The sequence below is a fragment of the Pteronotus mesoamericanus genome, unplaced genomic scaffold (genome assembly GCF_021234165.1).
Source record: "Pteronotus mesoamericanus isolate MK-2021 breed Mesoamerican mustached bat unplaced genomic scaffold, CSHL_Meso_final contig_68, whole genome shotgun sequence".
NCBI classification, from domain to species: Eukaryota; Metazoa; Chordata; class Mammalia; order Chiroptera; family Mormoopidae; genus Pteronotus; species Pteronotus mesoamericanus.
The window spans coordinates 10,868,179-10,886,697 of NW_026555234.1; the positions used below are offsets into that span (position 1 = coordinate 10,868,179).

General features: G+C 42.7%; 1 protein-coding gene across 2 annotated transcripts in view; it reads left to right on the forward strand.

Moving 5' to 3' along the window:
- Window positions 1-1,650: 1,650 nt before the first annotated feature.
- SLIT2 (slit guidance ligand 2) overlaps window positions 1,651-18,519 on the forward strand; it is a 318,355-nt gene continuing 301,486 nt past the window's right edge. For both annotated transcript variants that reach the window (XM_054581986.1, XM_054581987.1), the window contains exons 1-3: window positions 1,651-3,269; window positions 6,768-6,839; window positions 8,016-8,087. In XM_054581986.1, the coding sequence (XP_054437961.1) occupies window positions 3,091-3,269; window positions 6,768-6,839; window positions 8,016-8,087 (323 nt within the window). In that variant the 5' untranslated portion in view covers window positions 1,651-3,090. The remainder of the gene's footprint in view (window positions 3,270-6,767; window positions 6,840-8,015; window positions 8,088-18,519) is intronic.

Sequence of the window (18,519 nt, forward strand, 5' to 3'; positions counted from 1 at the left end):
CGGTCAATTTCAGAGTTCCTGCGATGTGTACCGCATATATACTAGAAATAAAAAAGGAATTGGACAGATCCTCTTTCTTTCAAGTAGGTGACAGATAGTTACACAAATAATTATCACAGTGCAAGACCGGCATTAGGCCAGGGGTTTGCACCCATTTCTGTGAAAGCCCTGGTGGAATGGGACAAGGAAGGGCTAGGTGAGGCATTTAAATTCATGCAAAGTTGTCAGCCAATTTATGTGTCAATTCAAACCAAGAGTGACTGTGGTTTTGTTGGGGATGGAGGGCTGCAGAGGGGTAGCGGTTGCCAGACACACATCACACTAAAAGGACAAAAAGAAACAAGGAAATTCTCTTCCAAAACATAGTGAGGAAAAAAATATCCCTAACTTCCCTGAAATAAAGCAAACCTTCTGGTACAATGTGTGTTGCTAGGAATTTATTTTTTCCCTCCTAAGTGAGTAAATTCACACACGTATTCAATCACACCCTTGGAGTTTTGTGAGTGTATTAAATATTCAAGACATCAACTGAGCAGGTTGTTGTCAAGTCTGTGATTATAAGGAAAGGGTTAAACGGAAGGGGGTGTTTCGGAAATGGAAAGGCTGGTTAGAAGGTTGAAAAACGCCGTTTCCAACTTGGAAAAACTCTGAACTTTTAAGCTCCCCAAAATACACATGTGTGTGTCTGTGAGCGCGGGCAGATCTATTTCGGTAGAATTTTTTAAAAATTTTAAATCATAATCTCTTTCTCTCTTGCTGCACTGCGAACACTGAGCAGCCCCCTTAGGATCGCGAGGCAAAGGCTGCAGCAGAGGCTCTGACTGGCAGGGCTGTCTAGGAGTCGCGTTCAAAGCCGCCCTCTCCCCCTTCCCCTACTGCGAACCACCGTCTCCGAGCCTGGGTCACCTCTGGGGGGCCCTGGAACTGGGGTCGGGGAACCTCGTTCCTCCAGCAAACTTTACTGCGCGTGGGAGCAAGGGCGCGAGCCGAGGCGCGCGGGAACGCGCCACCCGCCGCCGCCTCCGCCTGGCGCAGACAGCCGGGGCCTCACCTCTCCCCAGCGAGGTGCGGGCTCCCAGCGCTCAGTCAGTGGGCGGTGCCGGGCGGCGCGGGGCGGGGCTGAGGGGGTGGGGGCTTGGGTGGGTATATAAGGCCGGCGCCGGCTTAACTTCTGACTTGGGGTTATTTATTTGGGGAGCGTGCGGACCGCGCAAGCTGGTGGCGGCGGCGGCGGCGGCGCTGGTGGCGGCGGCGGCTGTGGCTGCCGCAGACGGTGGTTAAAAAAAGGCGGCGGCAGCGGCGAGGGATGGGAGCGTCGTGGCTCCGCGGCGCAGGCGGGAGCTGCCGAGCTTTCTGGGCACCGCGGGAGTGCTGAGCAGAAAGAGGAGCGTCCGGGGGCCCAAAACCGGCTCCAGGGGCGCGGGGCAGGTTTTTGTTCCGCTGCGCTAAGCGCCAGGCAGCCCAAGTGAACAACTCCAGTTACACCAGCAATCCACCTTCCCGCAGCCGAAAGAGACTAGGGCTGCCTCGTCCGTCCTATTGTTTAGAGACTTGCCAGGAGATCGGGAGTCAGCAGAGCCACCGAGTCCCCGCTCCCGTCGCCGCCTTTCCTCTCCTTCACTTCCCTCCCTGGAGAAGGAGAAGCGGAAGCCGCCGGGAGAGGTGAAGGGGCCAGAAGGAGACAGGCTGCCCGGGACTGCGGACGCCGAGTCAGGTGCAGCGCCAGGAGCTCGGCGTCGCGACGTCGGCAGGACTCCCACCGTGGCCGTGGCTGGCCGGATTCAAAGCCTGGGAAAAGTTCCTGCACTTTGAAAAGGAGGACCCACTTGTGGGCGGCTGTCGAGGGGGGGCGAGGGGCTGCGCCTGCCCGGGAGCCTGCTCTTGTTTCTTCTACCTTTGCCATCAGGTGTCTGCTGCGGAGCTGCGCCGTATCCGGGAGACGAGAGGGGCTGACACGCGCGCACACGGGACTGCCATTTAGCTGCCTCCTGGGCTCTCTTCGGAGTAACGAGTCCCACTGGCCCAACTGCCACCTCGCCATCTCCCCAGGACACCCCGGCAGGACCCAGGAAGAGGACACTTCCACCTTGACCTTTCCACTCCTTCAGGCGGGCCTGCCAGCAGCTCCCTGCAGTCCTTGCAGAAGCTCTGGTCCTCAACTTGGCCTCTTGGATTTCCTCTGCCAGGGTCCTGACTAGTGGATATCACTGCCGGCTGCGGCGGCCCCATTGCCCTTTTGTCTTTTCTGCTTGACCTCGGGGAAGGCCCCGGTGCGGAGCGTCGCCAAGGACGCCAGGCGGGAGGCGGGATTGTGGAGACATCATTCAGTGAAGTGCATGTGTATTTGCAAACCGCTCTGGGCTGTCGGGAGACGGCGAAGACCGGTCTGGGCTGCCGAGGAGCCACAGGCCGGGGGGGAAGCCGCGTGAGTGAGCCACGCTGGGCGCAGCGCAGCGCCTCCCTGCGCCCCCCGGGCTGCGCGCCGCCCCGTGCGCCCCCGAGCGCCATGCCCAATCGCCCGGCGCGCTCGGCTCCCGGCCCACGGGGCTCCTGCGCCTTCTAGCTTCCGAGAGCCCACTTTAATCAAGGCCACCATTCCTATTGAGACCCCTTCTTCTGCCTCTTACCCTCCCCGCCGGAATCGGATTTGCAGAGGGGGTCGTGGAATCCGAGCAGCCCCCTTCCCCGCGCAACTGGCTCCTGCATTTTCGCTGCTATTGGAAGCTCCAGCTTTTTTTTTTTTTTTACCGCCAAGTTGATCTTTGCGACGCGTGATCTCCTGTCGGCTGCTCTGGGGTCTTCCTGCAACCTTGGCCAGGCAGATTAATCTTCAGGACCTAAAGTTGCCCAAGGAGCGCCTGCCTTGCTCGAGGAGGGTGGAGGGGAGGTGGGAGGCGTGTACCTGTGTCAGCTCTTCTACCTTGAATATTATAACTGTTACTTCCATATTATTTTGTGCACATCTACCCGGACCCTCTGGGTTGCTAGCCCTGCACCAGACACTGGGCCTCAGCCACAGCGCAGTTTGCGCCGAGCAACGTGCTGAAAAGAAACCCCCGGCACTGGCGAGCGAGGGGGCGGCAAGGAAAGATGCGCGGCGTCGGCTGGCAGACGCTGTCCCTGTCTCTGGGGTTAATGCTGGCGATCCTGAACGAGGTGGCGTCTCAAGCGTGTCCGGCGCAATGCTCCTGCTCGGGCAGCACAGTGGACTGTCACGGGCTGGCGCTGCGCAGCGTGCCCAGGAATATCCCCCGCAACACCGAGAGGCTGTGAGTATGGGCTCTTCCTCCACCCCCACCCCCCATCTGCGTCGTGCATGGAGACTGGAGGGACCTAGCAGCACCAGTCTCTGTGCTTGGGGCTGCCCTCACTAGCTCCTCTGCACGCGCATCCTGGGGTTGAAGTCTCTGGGAGGGTGAGGGACAGGAGGGCGCTGCCCAAGGAGGGGCCGCTGCCCAAAGAGGGGCGGGCCCGCTGGCAGCTGCGCTTGGTCCCTTCTTCCCGCTCTGTCCCGCCACACGCAGTCCGGGGCGGTCGAGTTTTCTGGGGCAGGGGAGGCGGGGAGATGGTGGGGGACAGCAATCGCGGATGCTCGCGGCAAGGAAGACGCGACTTTGTTCCCCAGACTCAGTACAGCAAGTCACCGTGCCGTTGCCAAGGTTCGCGGGTCAGTTTCAGGGCCAGGTCCCCACTTTAGTCGCCACGGGTGGTGCGGAGGACTGGCGGGGAGGCTCACAAGGGAGAAATTTCCACTCCCTGGCTTTGTGTCGCTCTTCTGGGTCCGGAGGGAGCGGAGAAGGGGTCACGGGGCGTCTGGGTCCACCCGGGGGCGCTTCTCACAGGCCGCGGAGGGAAGGATGCCCCAGGAAGGCGGCAGCTCCGCGGGAGCCGCGCGCAACACCCCGAGGCTATTTCCCGCCCCCGACACCTCCCCGGGAGGAGCAGGCGGCTGTGGGTCCCTAGGGACCTGTCCGAGCCGTTGACTGCAGAGGAGGACCGCGTCCTGTCGTTAGGCGAAGTTAGGGCTGCCTCTCCAACCGGACCCAGCCTACTCCGGTCTGCCTGCTTCAGCGACCTCGCAGCCCTCGGCTGCCCCCTCCGGCTCTTCCTCCGGAGCCCTAGAGCCCCGGTTCACCTTTCTGGCAGTTTCTGCGCCCCTTCACGTGGCAGCAGCTCCCCTTCCTTTCCCTCTCCGCGCTCCGCTGCCCGCAGACATCCCCGCCTCCTTGTCTCTGCGAGTCTCTAATGAAGAAGTAATCGCAGAGCCCGTGTTGACGGCCCACGCGCTCCTTGCAGGGCGCTTCTCGAGTTCAGAGAAGTGGAGCATGGAGGCCATTCTCTTTGTGATCGCCGAGGCCGCCGCCCGGCTCTGCCCCAACGCCCTCGGCGCGCTCCCTTCGCCGTCGTGCGTGGGCCCGGTGGTCGCGGCGGCGCGGGACACGGGCAGCCCGGGCGAGCCCTCCTCGACTCCAGTCTCGGGCCTCTACGCTCCCGGGGGTCTGAGGCTCGCCTGCCGCGCAGAGGACCGGCTCCAATCCGCTCGTCCTCACCCGCAGGGCCGCAGCCCGTCGGCTGCACTTACCTAACCCATTTGCCTGGCCCTCGGTGTAAAGGCCAGAGTTGAGCCCTTGAGCCTTTGCAAATGGCTCCCCCACCCCCAGCGGCACTCCTTCCCAGGCCCGCGGCTGTGGGCAAGTCGCGGCCCTACGGAGGGTGTCTTGTCAAAATGTGAACCACCACGTTTCTCTGGGGTTGGGGTGGGTGGGTAGGGATTCGTGTTATGTCAGACAGCGGGTGAGAGATCCCAGCAATTGTAGGAGTGCTTGATGGTACTTTCCTGAGCGTGGAAAGTGGGTTGTGGAGAAAGCAGTGCAGAATTTTGTTTCAACATTTGTCTTTCCATGCTATTCAGAACAGTTTAAAGTTTAAGCACCAACGTAGCTCAGTCAATAAAAGGGACAAAATAGCAATTGAGTGTAAAGTCTTGGGAAAAAAAAAAATCCCTATGAGGAATCTATAAAGATTTTTTAGAAAATAGTTTACTCAGTGCTGGCTTATAAAATTCTATCTTTGATACAATAAACACATTAAACACAGATTTTAAACACGATATTTTCAAGTCAAGGTAAGAGAAAACTTACTTCCGTGAAGGAGAGCATTCAAACCGCAGCAAAGCCTGGTTTTACTTGAAATGATTGGAACCAGGGCAAGTTTAGATCTTGACCTAAGATGCCAGGAAAGGGGTTGTGACTCTCGAAGGAAACATGGTGCTGAAATCTGAGTAAAAAAGTCAGGGCCTGAATACTATTTCCATTATTGCTCCCGCTAGTAGTTTTCACATTGCAGTCACGGCAGGGGTTCCCTGAGCTGAAAATGAAGAGTTTAGTTTTCATACAAACACGGAATTGTTGGAAAGTAAATGCCTATAAATGCAAGTCTTTGAAGTGCAGCTCTTTTGAGGGCAGTCTACCTTTTTCCTTGCCTTTGGAAGGGTAGCCACCCTGCCGCCTCAGGATAGCCTTTTTGGATTTTCAAAATTTCTTCTTGGGTAGTTTTAGAATATCGTTCATTTAACTTTTTGAAGGGAACTTTATGGGGTGTGCCTAGCAATAATAGTAAATAGCAGAATACATGTGAAGTTATAGACACACACCTTATAAAATCAGAAGTTGAGTAGAGAAATCTTGGTTGTAAGGCCTTGCTTTTCAGCACTGTGACGATTTCTTGCCACTCTCCGGGCTGCAAAGTCTCTGTTGAGAAATCAGCTGACAGTCTTATGGGAGTTCCCTTGCAGGTAACTACCTGCTTTTCTCTTGCTGCTTTTAAGATTCTCTCTTTGTCTTTAACCTTTTGCATTTTAGATATGGTGCATCTTGGTTTGGGCCTTGTTTGGGATTCTCTATGCTTCCTGGACTTGTGTGACTATTTTCTTCATGATGTTAAGGAAGCTATCATTTAGAATCGGAGGACATACCTAGAGCTTCCCAGACACGAAAAAGCTCTTGGAGTTCATCACCAGCAAACCAGTACAACATGAAATGTTAAAGGGTCTTCATTAGGAAGAAGAAAAAAAAAAGAAAAAAATATAAATAAAGTGGCAATAAATACATATCAACAATGGAATCTAAGCAGCAAAATAAATGAACAAGCAAAGCAGAAACATACTCATAGATGCAGAGAACATTTTGATGGTTGCCAGATCGGAGTGGGGTGAAAAAGGTGAAATAATTAAGAAAGTACAAATTGGTTGTTACAGAATAGCCACAGAGACGTAAAGTACAACATAGTCAATAATATTCTAATAATTATACATGGTGTCAGATGGGCACGAGATTTATCAGGATGATAACTCAGTAAGCTATATAATATCTGATCACTGGGGTGTATACCTGAAACTAATATAATGTCGTATATCAACTGTAATTGAAAAAGTAAAAATGATTAAAGAAAAACAAAACAAAACAAAACCCCGCCCAAAGGTTGAAAGCACTCTCATACACACACAAACCAGAACTTCTTGTGATAACATAACCACTTCATTTTCTTGTCACATGCCAGCAAGCACGGACTCTGTAAACTTGTTGAGAATCATTTTTAAAAAATTCTTTCAAAGGTTACTTCCCTTCTTCTCTTTTTCTCTGTAAACTACTTTAGTCATTGGAACTAATCTTTAATCAAGTTCTTATTTAGTTTATATTTTTCTTTGTTTAACTAGATATTGATAGAAATAAAGTGGAACTTTCATTTTCCTACTTGTTTTCTCTCAGGGATTTGAATGGAAATAACATCACACGGATTACCAAAATGGACTTTGCTGGTCTTAGACATCTAAGAGTTCTGTAAGTATGTTCTTCTTCTGTGTTTTGATGAATTTTTCTTTTGTTTTTTAAGCTTGCATATTTTGACTCATTACTGATCTCAGGTTTGAAAACTGTCTCTGACAGAAACCAACATTTAAAAGGTCTTGGTTCCCTTTCTTTTCTAGTTTATCACTGTACTACAACTTTTAATAAAACTGTAGGCTTTTATTTTAAGGTAGGATGCAGGCCATAGAAACAGTCTTATAGAAATAACCTCAAGTGTTTGTGATACCATACCCCATGTGCCTTATGTATATAAAAATGTAAAATAATTGCTTCACAGTATAAATAAGTAATGTGAGATATTTGATGCACTTTTAGGATTTGAGATTAACTAGAAATATTTTAAGTGGGTCTGCATTTTTATTACTAATATAGAAAAGTCCAGCCTTTTCTAGCAAACAACCCAGACATAATTTCTAAAATTAAAATCAAGCAATCCAGCTTTTCAGGGTTTATGATGGGAAATGTTTGTCTATAAAAGTACACTGGCCATATTTTGAATTGTTTCTTATGTTTTATATCTTTGTAGCTTTTATAAAATTGTTGTAATTTTATACTTCTTTAATTAGTGGGTTAAATTAATTCTGAGTGCACATCATTGGAGGCTCAATGTAATGTAAAATTCTTTTACCCACAGATTTGTAAATATTTACAGCACAGTGAACATGTACTTTTGATCACTGTGTGTTTAGTGTTCATTTTTTAAAAGACACATTTTGACCATGATGAATTCCTCCAACTTGTGATGAAAGTGAATTGAAGTATGTGTATGGTGAATTACTATACACTGATTCTCTTAGTTGAGGCCTCAGTTGAAAGTAAGTTTACCAAAAAAGCAGCCATAAAACCTGCAGAGGCATGGGCTGTCCTGGAGAATACACTGTATGTAATTTAAGGTTCAGAGTCTTGACCAGTACATTTCTCAACAAACTTTTTGAGGATTTTTTAAGTGAAAGTTTCGTGATGTGGGTGCTAGTTCCCTTCCCTGACTTGTTTCAAATAAATCATTCTTAAATTTGATATTGACTCTCAAACCAGCAGGAGCTTTAACTTTCTCACAGGAAAGAGGTTGCACGCTTTCCGTTGCTGCACTGAGACTCACTCAGCTGGGGAGAGGTGGCATTAAGACTCCTGTTACTCTTTGCTTTTCAGTCAGCTAATGGAGAATAAGATCAGCACCATCGAAAGGGGAGCGTTCCAGGATCTGAAAGAACTGGAGAGACTGTAAGTGTTTTCACTTCAAACTTAGGATGACATAACTGTATTTTCAAAAATACTTCAATTTCAAAGGTCATGTCTTTAATTTCATGTCTTAGTCTTTGAAAATTTATAGAAACAAGAGGTTGACTAAGTGGCTTTCAGACTAACTTAGAAACAGACTGTAGAATTTTTACACAAATAGGACTAACTTGAAATAAAGCTAAAAGAGCCAGACTTACTTTATTGCAACACATACTTCCTTGATAACTTCTGCTTTGGTACTTAAGAGATGGACATGGTTTTCTTACTGTTGATCTAGTTTGTTTTATTTGCTTGTGTAGGAAGAGAGGTGGTAATTTTATTTGCATTTATGGTGCATATGGAAAAGAAGTTTTGCTGATAGTATTTTCATTTCCATGCTGTTGCTTTGTGTGTCATTAGTGACATTTGAAGAAATATTTTAAATTCTTAATGATAAAGATTTGCTTTCTGATATTTAACACTTATGGTGAATATTGTTAATTATTTTCATTCACAATTATATTTCATATTCTAGTAACTTGCTACATATTTCTGATGGACAAGTAATATAAAGATTAGTAGAAGTGAAATAAGAATTATGTTATTAAGAAGTGGTCATTTTAACATCGATTCTTTTTTCCACAAGATCTAATGTGTACTTTAGATTTTAAAATATATACACATATTTTTAAACACAAAATCTTAAGGATTGGTGTATATTATATATTGCTCGAGGATCATTATTATTTTATATCTACAGTGTATATCTGCAGGAGACAAAAACCTCTGTCTGAAATAATTAGGATAAATTACACACTTTGTTATTTGATATATGAATTCCATGCCTTATATGTCTTGATAATGCAAGTTTACCAGGTTTGCATTTTAAGGGCAAATATAGCTCTATTAAAAGTAACAATGATTATTTTAATGATTATTTAGTGTTTTATTTTTACCTAAAGTGCCTGCTTCAACAGACACTTTAGGTAAAAATAGAACACTTAAAATAATGAAATATGAAGTCCATTTTAAAGGCTTAGTACATTCACATTAACTGGGCAAAAGTTAATTCCGTGCACTTGTCTCTAAGTAGGACATTGCTTGTCAGCTCCTACGATATTTGTAAATATATAGGGTACATGCTTATCACTTCAAATAAATTAAACAGAGAGATGTTTAATTTATTTTACTATAAAATTTTATCCATGATCAATTTTATGTTATTGTGGAATTCAAAATAAGTTTAAAATTACTACTTTGAGCTAGTTTGAGGGATAGGAATAAAAATAAGGTAAGCATTTGATTAAATTCACAATAAAATCCATAAGTTCTCTTAATATATAAAAAACTCTGAAAATATTTATTCTTAGATTTCTTTCATAGGCTTTTATGAATAACTAATTCCTAGTAAATCCTTTTCAAAGGTAATTTTAGTTCATTCACTTAAAAAGAAGCATCAGTATATTTTTAATGCTTAATGAGATGAATACATAATTTAAAATTATCATTTAAACATTAGGAGTATTTTCACAAATAACTCGACGTAACTAGTCACCACATGGACATCTGTAGGTTTTGATCCTTAAACATCTTCCAGATTTTTGAAGGAAACTTGATGGCTTTTTATGCAGTTTCTATTGTGGTTATCTAATAGTTTTAAATATTTTCAGGAAGACTGCAGTATAGCAAACTTTCTCATTATTTTTCAAGTCAACTCTAGAATATGATTCACACTTTCATCTTGAATAAATTAACTTTTCCTAAAAATTATTAACCAGATGCCTTCTGATCTGAAGTTGGATGAGAGCTGTAAGTAGGTGCAAGTCTCTGCCTGTGACTTCCCTGGGACTGGTACTTCAGCTCAGAGCAATTTTCTGTCCTGCCAAGATGCAGTCAGATGTTGCAGAGTGGGAGAGGGGTTTGGAATATTGAATGAAAACTAATATATATGCAGGACTTCTTTAAATCACCCCAGCTGTTGGCCGAGAGCAAATATTTCATATTTGTGAGGAAAACCTGAGAAAATTCCTTTTGTTTACAACTGCCAAGTCCATCTGATGGAAGCGCATTGTTATCTGACAGCCAATTCATCTCCTTGGGACTCGGGAATTCAAAACCATTTCTTAGGATCATTGTGGATACACTTTTCAAATATTTATTTTTTTTTAAAATACATTACATGGCAGGGCAGTTTTGCTTAAGAATGCATTCAAGTTATTGTGAAACAAACTATTTTAAATTTTGTTCAGTATATTATCATTTTGTTCAGTATATTAATATTTTATTAATATAAAAAAGTAAAAATAAGAAAGCTACCCAGAGATTTCCATAATCAAATTTTTATGGCCTGTGATATAGATCCTTATTTTAGTTGTGGTTTCATTAATGTCACAAATATTGACTTTTTTTCCCCGAAAAGCTACAAGAGACAATGTAAGAGAATGGAGGTAATCAATGAATTAGTTTTTATCTAAATATATGTTGTATGATCTTACATGGTTTTTGACAATTTAGATGTGAATTTTTTAATTGAAACTCTAAATTATGGAAAGGTATATAAATGCAGATTTATGTTGTAAATTCCATTCATACAGTATTTATAGTAACTTAATTTTTATTCTTTGTGAGAACAAAATGAAATAAAATTAATTTTATTTGCGTGCAATTTATGGTTCTAAGTTATTTTTCATTTTAACAAGATAAAAACCAAAACAATTCCAAGTGATGTTTTGTGTTTTAAAATGATAAGTTTTTAGATTTTATTTTGATAGAATTTTAACTTGATCGAGAGAGAAGACAAATCTGAAAAGATAACAGCTGTGCATTTTTAGAAATTCAACTTTTAATCTATGAGAAACAGGGTCAGGTCATTAAGTTGAATTTAATTTTAGCATAGAATGAGAAAATCACTATGTGTACGTCAAAACATGATAGTTACAGCAGAAAGGTTTTTTTCCCCTCCTCAAAGAATTGATGACATGCAAGTAAAAATGTCAAGTAGATGGGTATTAAAATCCTCCCCACCTCTTCACCCTTCTTTCTATTGTGTAGAAAACATCAGATGAAATGATCATCATCAGAATATGAATTATTGTAGAAAGAAATGTTTTAATCATGCTAACACACCAGGAGCACACATTACCTCCTGTTTTGACAGCTTCGTACTGTTCTCCCAGAGGTGATGTGTGTGGCAGCACGTTTTCATGGATACTCTTGCTGCCGGCAGTACTCACATATCTGGGATGAAAACGAAGGCTTGAGAAGGTGCTCCATGTAGATTGTGTTAGCAGGGCTCACGTGGCTTAATCAAAACGTTCAAATGAAATCTAGTGCACTTAAATGATTAGTTAATTCAAAGGAAATTCATTAGGGAAAACAAACTACAAGAAGCTAAAGTAAAGAACTGAAACATTTAGGTAATATACTTCTTTTTTATACTTCACAGAAGATACATGCATATATCTGTAATAAAGTCTCCATGAAAAACTGTCAATTCAAGGTGTTTCTTGGCTGGTGAATAATGTCTTTGAGGGTTAAAACATCACATTGGGAGCCAGGACTTTTGTGTGCTGGTGTAAGGTTTTGTTGTTCACTTACAATTTATGGGATTATGCTGCAATCATTAAAGTTCTATTTTTGGCCTTTTAAGAAGACCCAGGCCCCTTCCATGTTTCACTGGTGAAAATCACCTGCTTTTGCAAGTTCCTGAAAAACACAAACACAAGAGCATGAGAACGTTTTTCAATTTTTTTAAGGTTGTCAAAAAATGTTTAGGACATTTTCTCTTGCTTGCAACGAAATGTTAATATGCAAAATAAAATGCTTATATGCCTAGATTATGTTAATGAGAACCAATCACATACCTTAGAAAACCTTGGATGTTAGGCTTTTCATTGACTTGACAGTCATTCTATACCCTACAGTAAGGAAATTACAGAAGTGAAAAAGACGAAGCCTTGTTTGTTCTTCTTTTCTTACCAGTTCTGTGTAAAAGTGTGCTTTTAAAACCAATATTGCTTTAAACTCTCCAAGTTTTAGACTCTTTGGATTTGAAATGACAATTTTCCTACTAACTCTGCCATATTATATTTGTGTTTACTTGAACAGTGAGTCCTGAAAATAACAGTGTAATAAAGCCGAGTAAGGAATCCTGGAAAATATACCTACCTATTCACTTAGTAATTTAAAGTTTCTACCCAGATGATGTAAAACTGCTCATTTTAATTCAGAAAAGTCTAAATTCCATTACAATGGAACATAAATTTGACTCAGCACAACACTGTCCTGAAAGGATATGCCAAAGTCACAATTACTCTTATTTTTAAGGTGGTGCCGAATTAGTTTCTCTGTGTGCACACATTGTTTACATACAAGCATGTGGCAGCCGGTATGAAGCTGAGGCTCTGGAGGTTTGGGTGCAGGTCGTTCCATAGGAGTTCACGTGCAGAATGTGCTGTGGAACAGGTCCGGAGGGAAGCTCCGCTCATCCCCTGCCCCTTGACAGAAAGCCCCTCCCCTGGCTAATCCAAGGAGTCTGTGGGCAACCCATAACGCATTCCTCTTCTTAAAGTAAGGGCAAGCTCACACGCTAATCTCCTTGGAAAAGAATGCAAGCTCATCTCAAAAGAATTGTTCTCTGGCAACTTTACACCCAAGTTTAAAAATCAGTGCAGCGATTTTCTGGGGAAAGGCTCTTTGAAGAACATACCAATCGTAGTAACAGAGGCTGAGTATGTATGTTACATGATACAGAAATGTTCAGGGACATGTATATCGCCTCATGTGTGATACCAATTAAGTGTCAGTTCTCACCTGTATGTAAGCAGTATTGAACTATTTTAAATTACATTTACAAACTATAGCCTCATAAGGCTTAAATGCACGTGCACTGGTTAGAAGTTGAGCCTAACTCTGAACCCATCAGGGAGGGTTTCTCATGCAGCGTTTTTTTATGGGCCTTGAAGTTGAACGGTGGGGAGAAGGCCTGTTTGCTCTTTGGGGACTGTTTTATAAATTCTGAAGCAGCAAGGCTGTTTATTTTTCCCACATCTGTTTTGGGCTCATCCTTTGTGACAGTGTTTGCTGGATGCTGTGTCTTTTATACCTCTCCCGAAATGAGTAGTTTAGTTTGCACTGTTACAATGTATTTGTGGAAGCAGTGAATGTCAAATATTTTACATTGAATTCTGTCTTTCATTCCTGTTGGATACCTTTCTGCTTGAAATATGCCTTCTAGACTGATTTCACAATTTTAAACAGAGTGAAAGACTTCCTTGCATAGACTTTACATTGCTGTTATTTTTTTTTTTCCAAGGCAATTTTTATTGCTGGACTGGAAGAAATATTGGTGCAAATGCTGTCAGGATGAAAGTTTGGGAACAGGAGGGATGATTTGGTAGTAATAGAGCTGGAATGTTGCTTTAAGATAATCTTTACAAAACTTATGTGATTGTCTTCCTTGTGGGGTCCCTCCACTCTGGAGGTAGGTTGCTACTTCTCCAGCTGCGTGCTGCCGTTCTGGGTTCTGCCCGAGGAGCAGGGGGTACGGATAACCTGGAGTCCCCTCTGCTAAGGCACCTGGTGATTTTATACGCTGTTGCCTGGTGTCCTATAGAACATGTCAAATGTTCTCATTGGTTGTACTGTTGGTTAAGCTTTTTAAGCAGATACAAACTCCTCTCCCCTCTTTTAAAATCAGAAAGAACAGGTAAGAGTGACATCAGAAAACCCGTGGTTTCAATTCCACCGCGAGATCTTGATCAAATTGCTTTATCTTTTGAAACTTGAGTTTCCTCACCTTTAGGGCAGAGATAATTTTATCTCATAGTGGCACGGCACATGATTTAAATAGATAATGTACATGGTTTTATAAAATGCTTGGGGCATGGCACTTAAAGAATGATGTATTTCAAAAAAAAGTTATGTATTTCTTTATGTATCTCCACATTCCTATTTTTTTCAAAAACTCAGCCTAAGAATTATTTTATATTATGAAGCTCATAAAATGTGTATATAATAAATTTGACTTTTGAACATTCACATTTACTATTGTTTTCATTCTGATTTTTTTTTTTTATCATATAGCATATGATCAGTAGACAAGATGTGAAGAAAGTACAAAACTGCCTGCAAGTTTTGTTTTGGAGTATTTCTCATAATCTCTCTGAAAAGACAGGGATATATGGAGAAGTAAGGGTAGTGAAGAGGAAGCAACATTTTTGATCTCTCTTCCATGAGATGTAGAAAATGAAATTAGTAACATCACTGCTAAAAATGTAGGTTTTATTTTATTCAGCTAATAGTAGGCAAATGTTAAAAATGTGTGCTTTAAAATGTGATGATAATAAGTTTTAAAAAGACAAGGGAAAATTTAATTGAGAAGAAGGCATTTATCTATGTCAGAAACAGGAGACTGTAAATGATAGACTTTTTAAGGCAGCCTGTAGTGAGTCCTTGTTCCACGGGCATGCTGCTAATATACCTGACATTTACACGGGTCAGTGGGAGGCATACATTTTTCACTGGCTTTGGTAAAACTGTTTTCACTTCACTTTTTTGAATTGGGGTGAAGATGGCAAATCTTAATTGAATTGAGGGGAAAGTTGAAACAGTAAGAGACTGTCACTTCTATCAATGAGCAAGTCACAGGAGCAGCTGACAGATAATTTGAAACAATGCTCGTCAATAATGCTCAGGCTGCCCTTCAAAGTGAGGTTGTTAAGAATCAGCATTTCAGAGGACAGTGCTGTTTTGTGCAGAAAGATCATTCACTCCACTGAAGTCACACTCAAAAATGGCCCACAGCACAGAGGACACCGTTACTGGGGTCCCTCTCGTGTTGGCTTTAAGAAAACGTGTCTCAGAGACTCATCCCATATACCTTTCTGACACTATGAATTACTACCCAGAGATTTCTCAATCAGCTCTTGAGATCTTGTGGGCAGGTTCCACCCAGCTGGTGATGACACAGAGAAGGTGGTCACTAAATTTGTGTGACCTCTCTCTTGGACACAATTGCATATCCTTGCTGGGAACAATAGGTAACCGACCCACCTGGTCTGTTTATGGAGCTAATTTATGCTGATCCCCATAAATCCTCCGCTGAGATGCCCTTAACTCACTGCATGCGGTCCCCCTGTTCTGGGACTATCAGGTTTTAACTTTTCTCACCCATTTCCGTTAGAGTTGTTAGTGTAACACTTTCATCTTCAAGCCGCTAAGAAGTATTCTGTGGTATTAAAAGAAGCTAGGTTATGTGTACTCCACCTCTATTTAGAAATTGCATCGAAATAGTCTTGATAAATAAGAGTCATCTTATGTATCTTAAGATGCATCTTAATAGTCTTTAAAGTAATTCTGGATTTTTGAAAACCCTCTTTAGTTTAAAGGTTTTAATTTCTGGTCTTTGCACAAGAATTCCTGATCTTAAATTTCTTCCTTGATTGACTCTTTTGGAAGAGTTTCAGTTTTTATTTTAATGTTTGTATTTTCTTTTATTCTTAATATTGGTGGTAGAAAGAATAGAAGAACAGGAACCAAAAGTGTATTAATAGTTTTTTCAAGGAAAAAGCACAGTCACACTGCTTTTCTGTGCCTGTTGCAACATTGCTTATCTGTTCTCTCTTGCTTGATACTTCCTTGCCTTGTACGCATATTGAGATCATCTGTAATAATGTTCATGAAATAATGATAAATGACCTGAATTCAGAGAAGGTGTATGTATTTTCATTTAGTCTCAACTGTAGGTATTTTTACATCTTTACTACATCTTTAAGACAGTGAGCTGAACATAGAGCCAGTTCTTGTAAAAACAATAAAACTTGGTGTTCATTCATTGATATTAAGAAATGGGCTGTGTAAAGCTATGGTTTTCCTAAGGAAAGATTGGTGAAAAGGGAAATTTCAGCCTTATATTATTTTGAATTATTGTTTAGGAATGTTTAGACTGTCTCCGTGAGGGGAGTGCTTCCGAGTGTGTGTTCTGGACCTCCCTCCCCTGAATTCCGGCTCTAGCTCTGCTTTCCACGAAAACAGCAGTAACAATAGTACCTACTCATGGGGTTCTCCTGAAGCATGAACAAGATAACTCACGTAAACCTCTCAGAACCGTGACCACCATCACGTAGGAAGCTCCCATGACATGTTAGCTATTACTTTTGGACTAAAGTAAACACCACTGAGGATGTGAAAATAGTCATTAAGAAGAAGGCACTGCTTGTACCCAACCTGAAACGTCCACTTTCTGACAATACCCGAAATTGTACTGCTGTACACCCATTAACAAAAAATGTGCGGCCCCGGTCAATCCTTTACATACCTGAATTTTTGAAAACGTGAATTAAACTCCTTCCAACTTCTAGATGGTACTAAGCACGGCAGAGGGAGGGAGGTCGATGGAAGGGAAAGGAGGTAATGGCCGTGTGGGGTCTGTGAAATCAGGTGTGGTGCTGGGACTAGGGCTCCCTGGGGACTGACATAAATCCCAAGTCAGGAGCCTTGGAGCGTGCGTGCCAGAGGAAACTTGGCTGAATCTAAAATACCTCTTGGGCTTTGCTGAACTCTGTCACAATGCAGAAAGAGCCGTTTGTCCTCATTCCTTAGAACCTACTGAGTGTCAGGGGGGAAGGGAGAGAAGCAAAGGTGCGATCTTTATACATGCGGAGCTAAGCCTAGTGGGAAATGGACCAGTATGTGAGTAACTGTAATACAGCCTGGCCGACTCTTATTTATCATCTGCCATGGGGATGTGGGGTTGCAGCAAAGGAAGGGACTAACTGTAGAGTAGAAGCAGGGGGGTTACACGCAGGATGGAAGAAAGTACCATTTAGAGAACAGGGAGAGCAGTCAGGACAGGGAGCTGCCTCCGCAGCGCCGGGGCTGGACAGAGCACGCTTATTGTGGCTGGGGAATGGTGGACGATGTTTGTTAGTTGGGTGGTTTGGGTTCGATTAGGGAAGCCCACCTCTGCCCTTTAGAAATCAGGATTGGCTCTTGAACAATGAGAGTCTTCCCTAGACTGGTTGCTTCCCTAGAAAAATCCTCATTACCACTCTTGTGAATATTTGTAATCTAATTTTGTTCAGAAAAAAAAATAAAACAAAGTCCTAAATAAATAATATTTTATCACAGTTGGATAGTAATAGACTCTGGAAGCTTTCCTTCCACAGAATCATGCCCGGCAGAGAAAAATAAATAAAAGCCTTTGTTCTGCTTTAACATTAACCTTATTAAGTGCTTTATTCATAACAATTAGTGCAAATGGGAAATAAGTGTATTCTTTTACCACTAATTTTACTATTCCCCCCTATTTATCTTGGCATGCTTTTTTATGAGAATTCGTTTCATCAGGTGCTGAGTGTGTTTCTGTAGATGACCAACCTTTTTACAGTATGAATTACTAACAGAAGTTATGGTTGCCATCATAGGCTCATGGCATTTTAGAATTGGACAAGTTCTGAAGTTCGCCTGGCCCAAGTTTTCACCTAATGCAGGACTGCTTTATACTACATCCTGTGCAGGGAGCGGGGGCAGGGGAGGGAACAAGGAATGCCCCTGCTTGCAGATGTGTGGGACAAGGAGTTGAGAGTTTCTCAACACAGATCATTCCACTTTTTATTATCTGCGATTCCTAGGAAGGTTTTTCTGCTGACCTGCTTTCTTAAGAGTTATAATCCCTTGGCCGTGTCTGCCCTCTGGAGACCAAATGTGTAATTCTGCTTACACCTGGTGACTGTTTAAATATGTCAAGATTGATTGATATCCCCTGTTTTACTCTCCCCTTTATCTTTAAGACTTAAGAAATACCTGTAGTTTCTTCAGTGCGGCATTAGTGTTTGGACCTTCTTACTCTTTTCAAGAGCTATGTAGCAGCTTGTAAATCATTTAACTGTGAACTTTGCATCAGCTTGTCATCATTTTATTTAAATTTGGGGAAACCAGAGCAATAGACATTTATTTTTACTGAAATGTTAAATTGTACACCTAAAATGAATGGGGTTGGGATATTCATCCTCCTAGGCCAGAATTGACTCACCTTTAGCAAGTGTGTCTAGTTTAAAAGAACTTAGTCACAGTAGCATGGCAACTTTGAGTTAGAGTTGCAATCCCATTTTTTTCCCTAAAACATTTAAATCATTCCAATATTAGTTAAATATTTTACAAACATAATTTAAGCATTTTGGACATGACTTAGTAATAACTCAGTCTCAAGTTCAGTTCAGGGTCAAGAACTGTGGGTTAAGGTTTGAACTCCGGTTTTCTTCTAATTTTGCCCATCACGCTGACACTTCTGCACATGTTTTTTCTGCCATGAAATGGAAAGCTAACAAAATGGAAATATTCATCTCCCCACAGTGCCTTGGCTGAAAATTTAGGTTATTTGGGATAATGTATGAAGAATTTTAGGGTGCCACTTGCTGTGATATTTCTGCTGTGT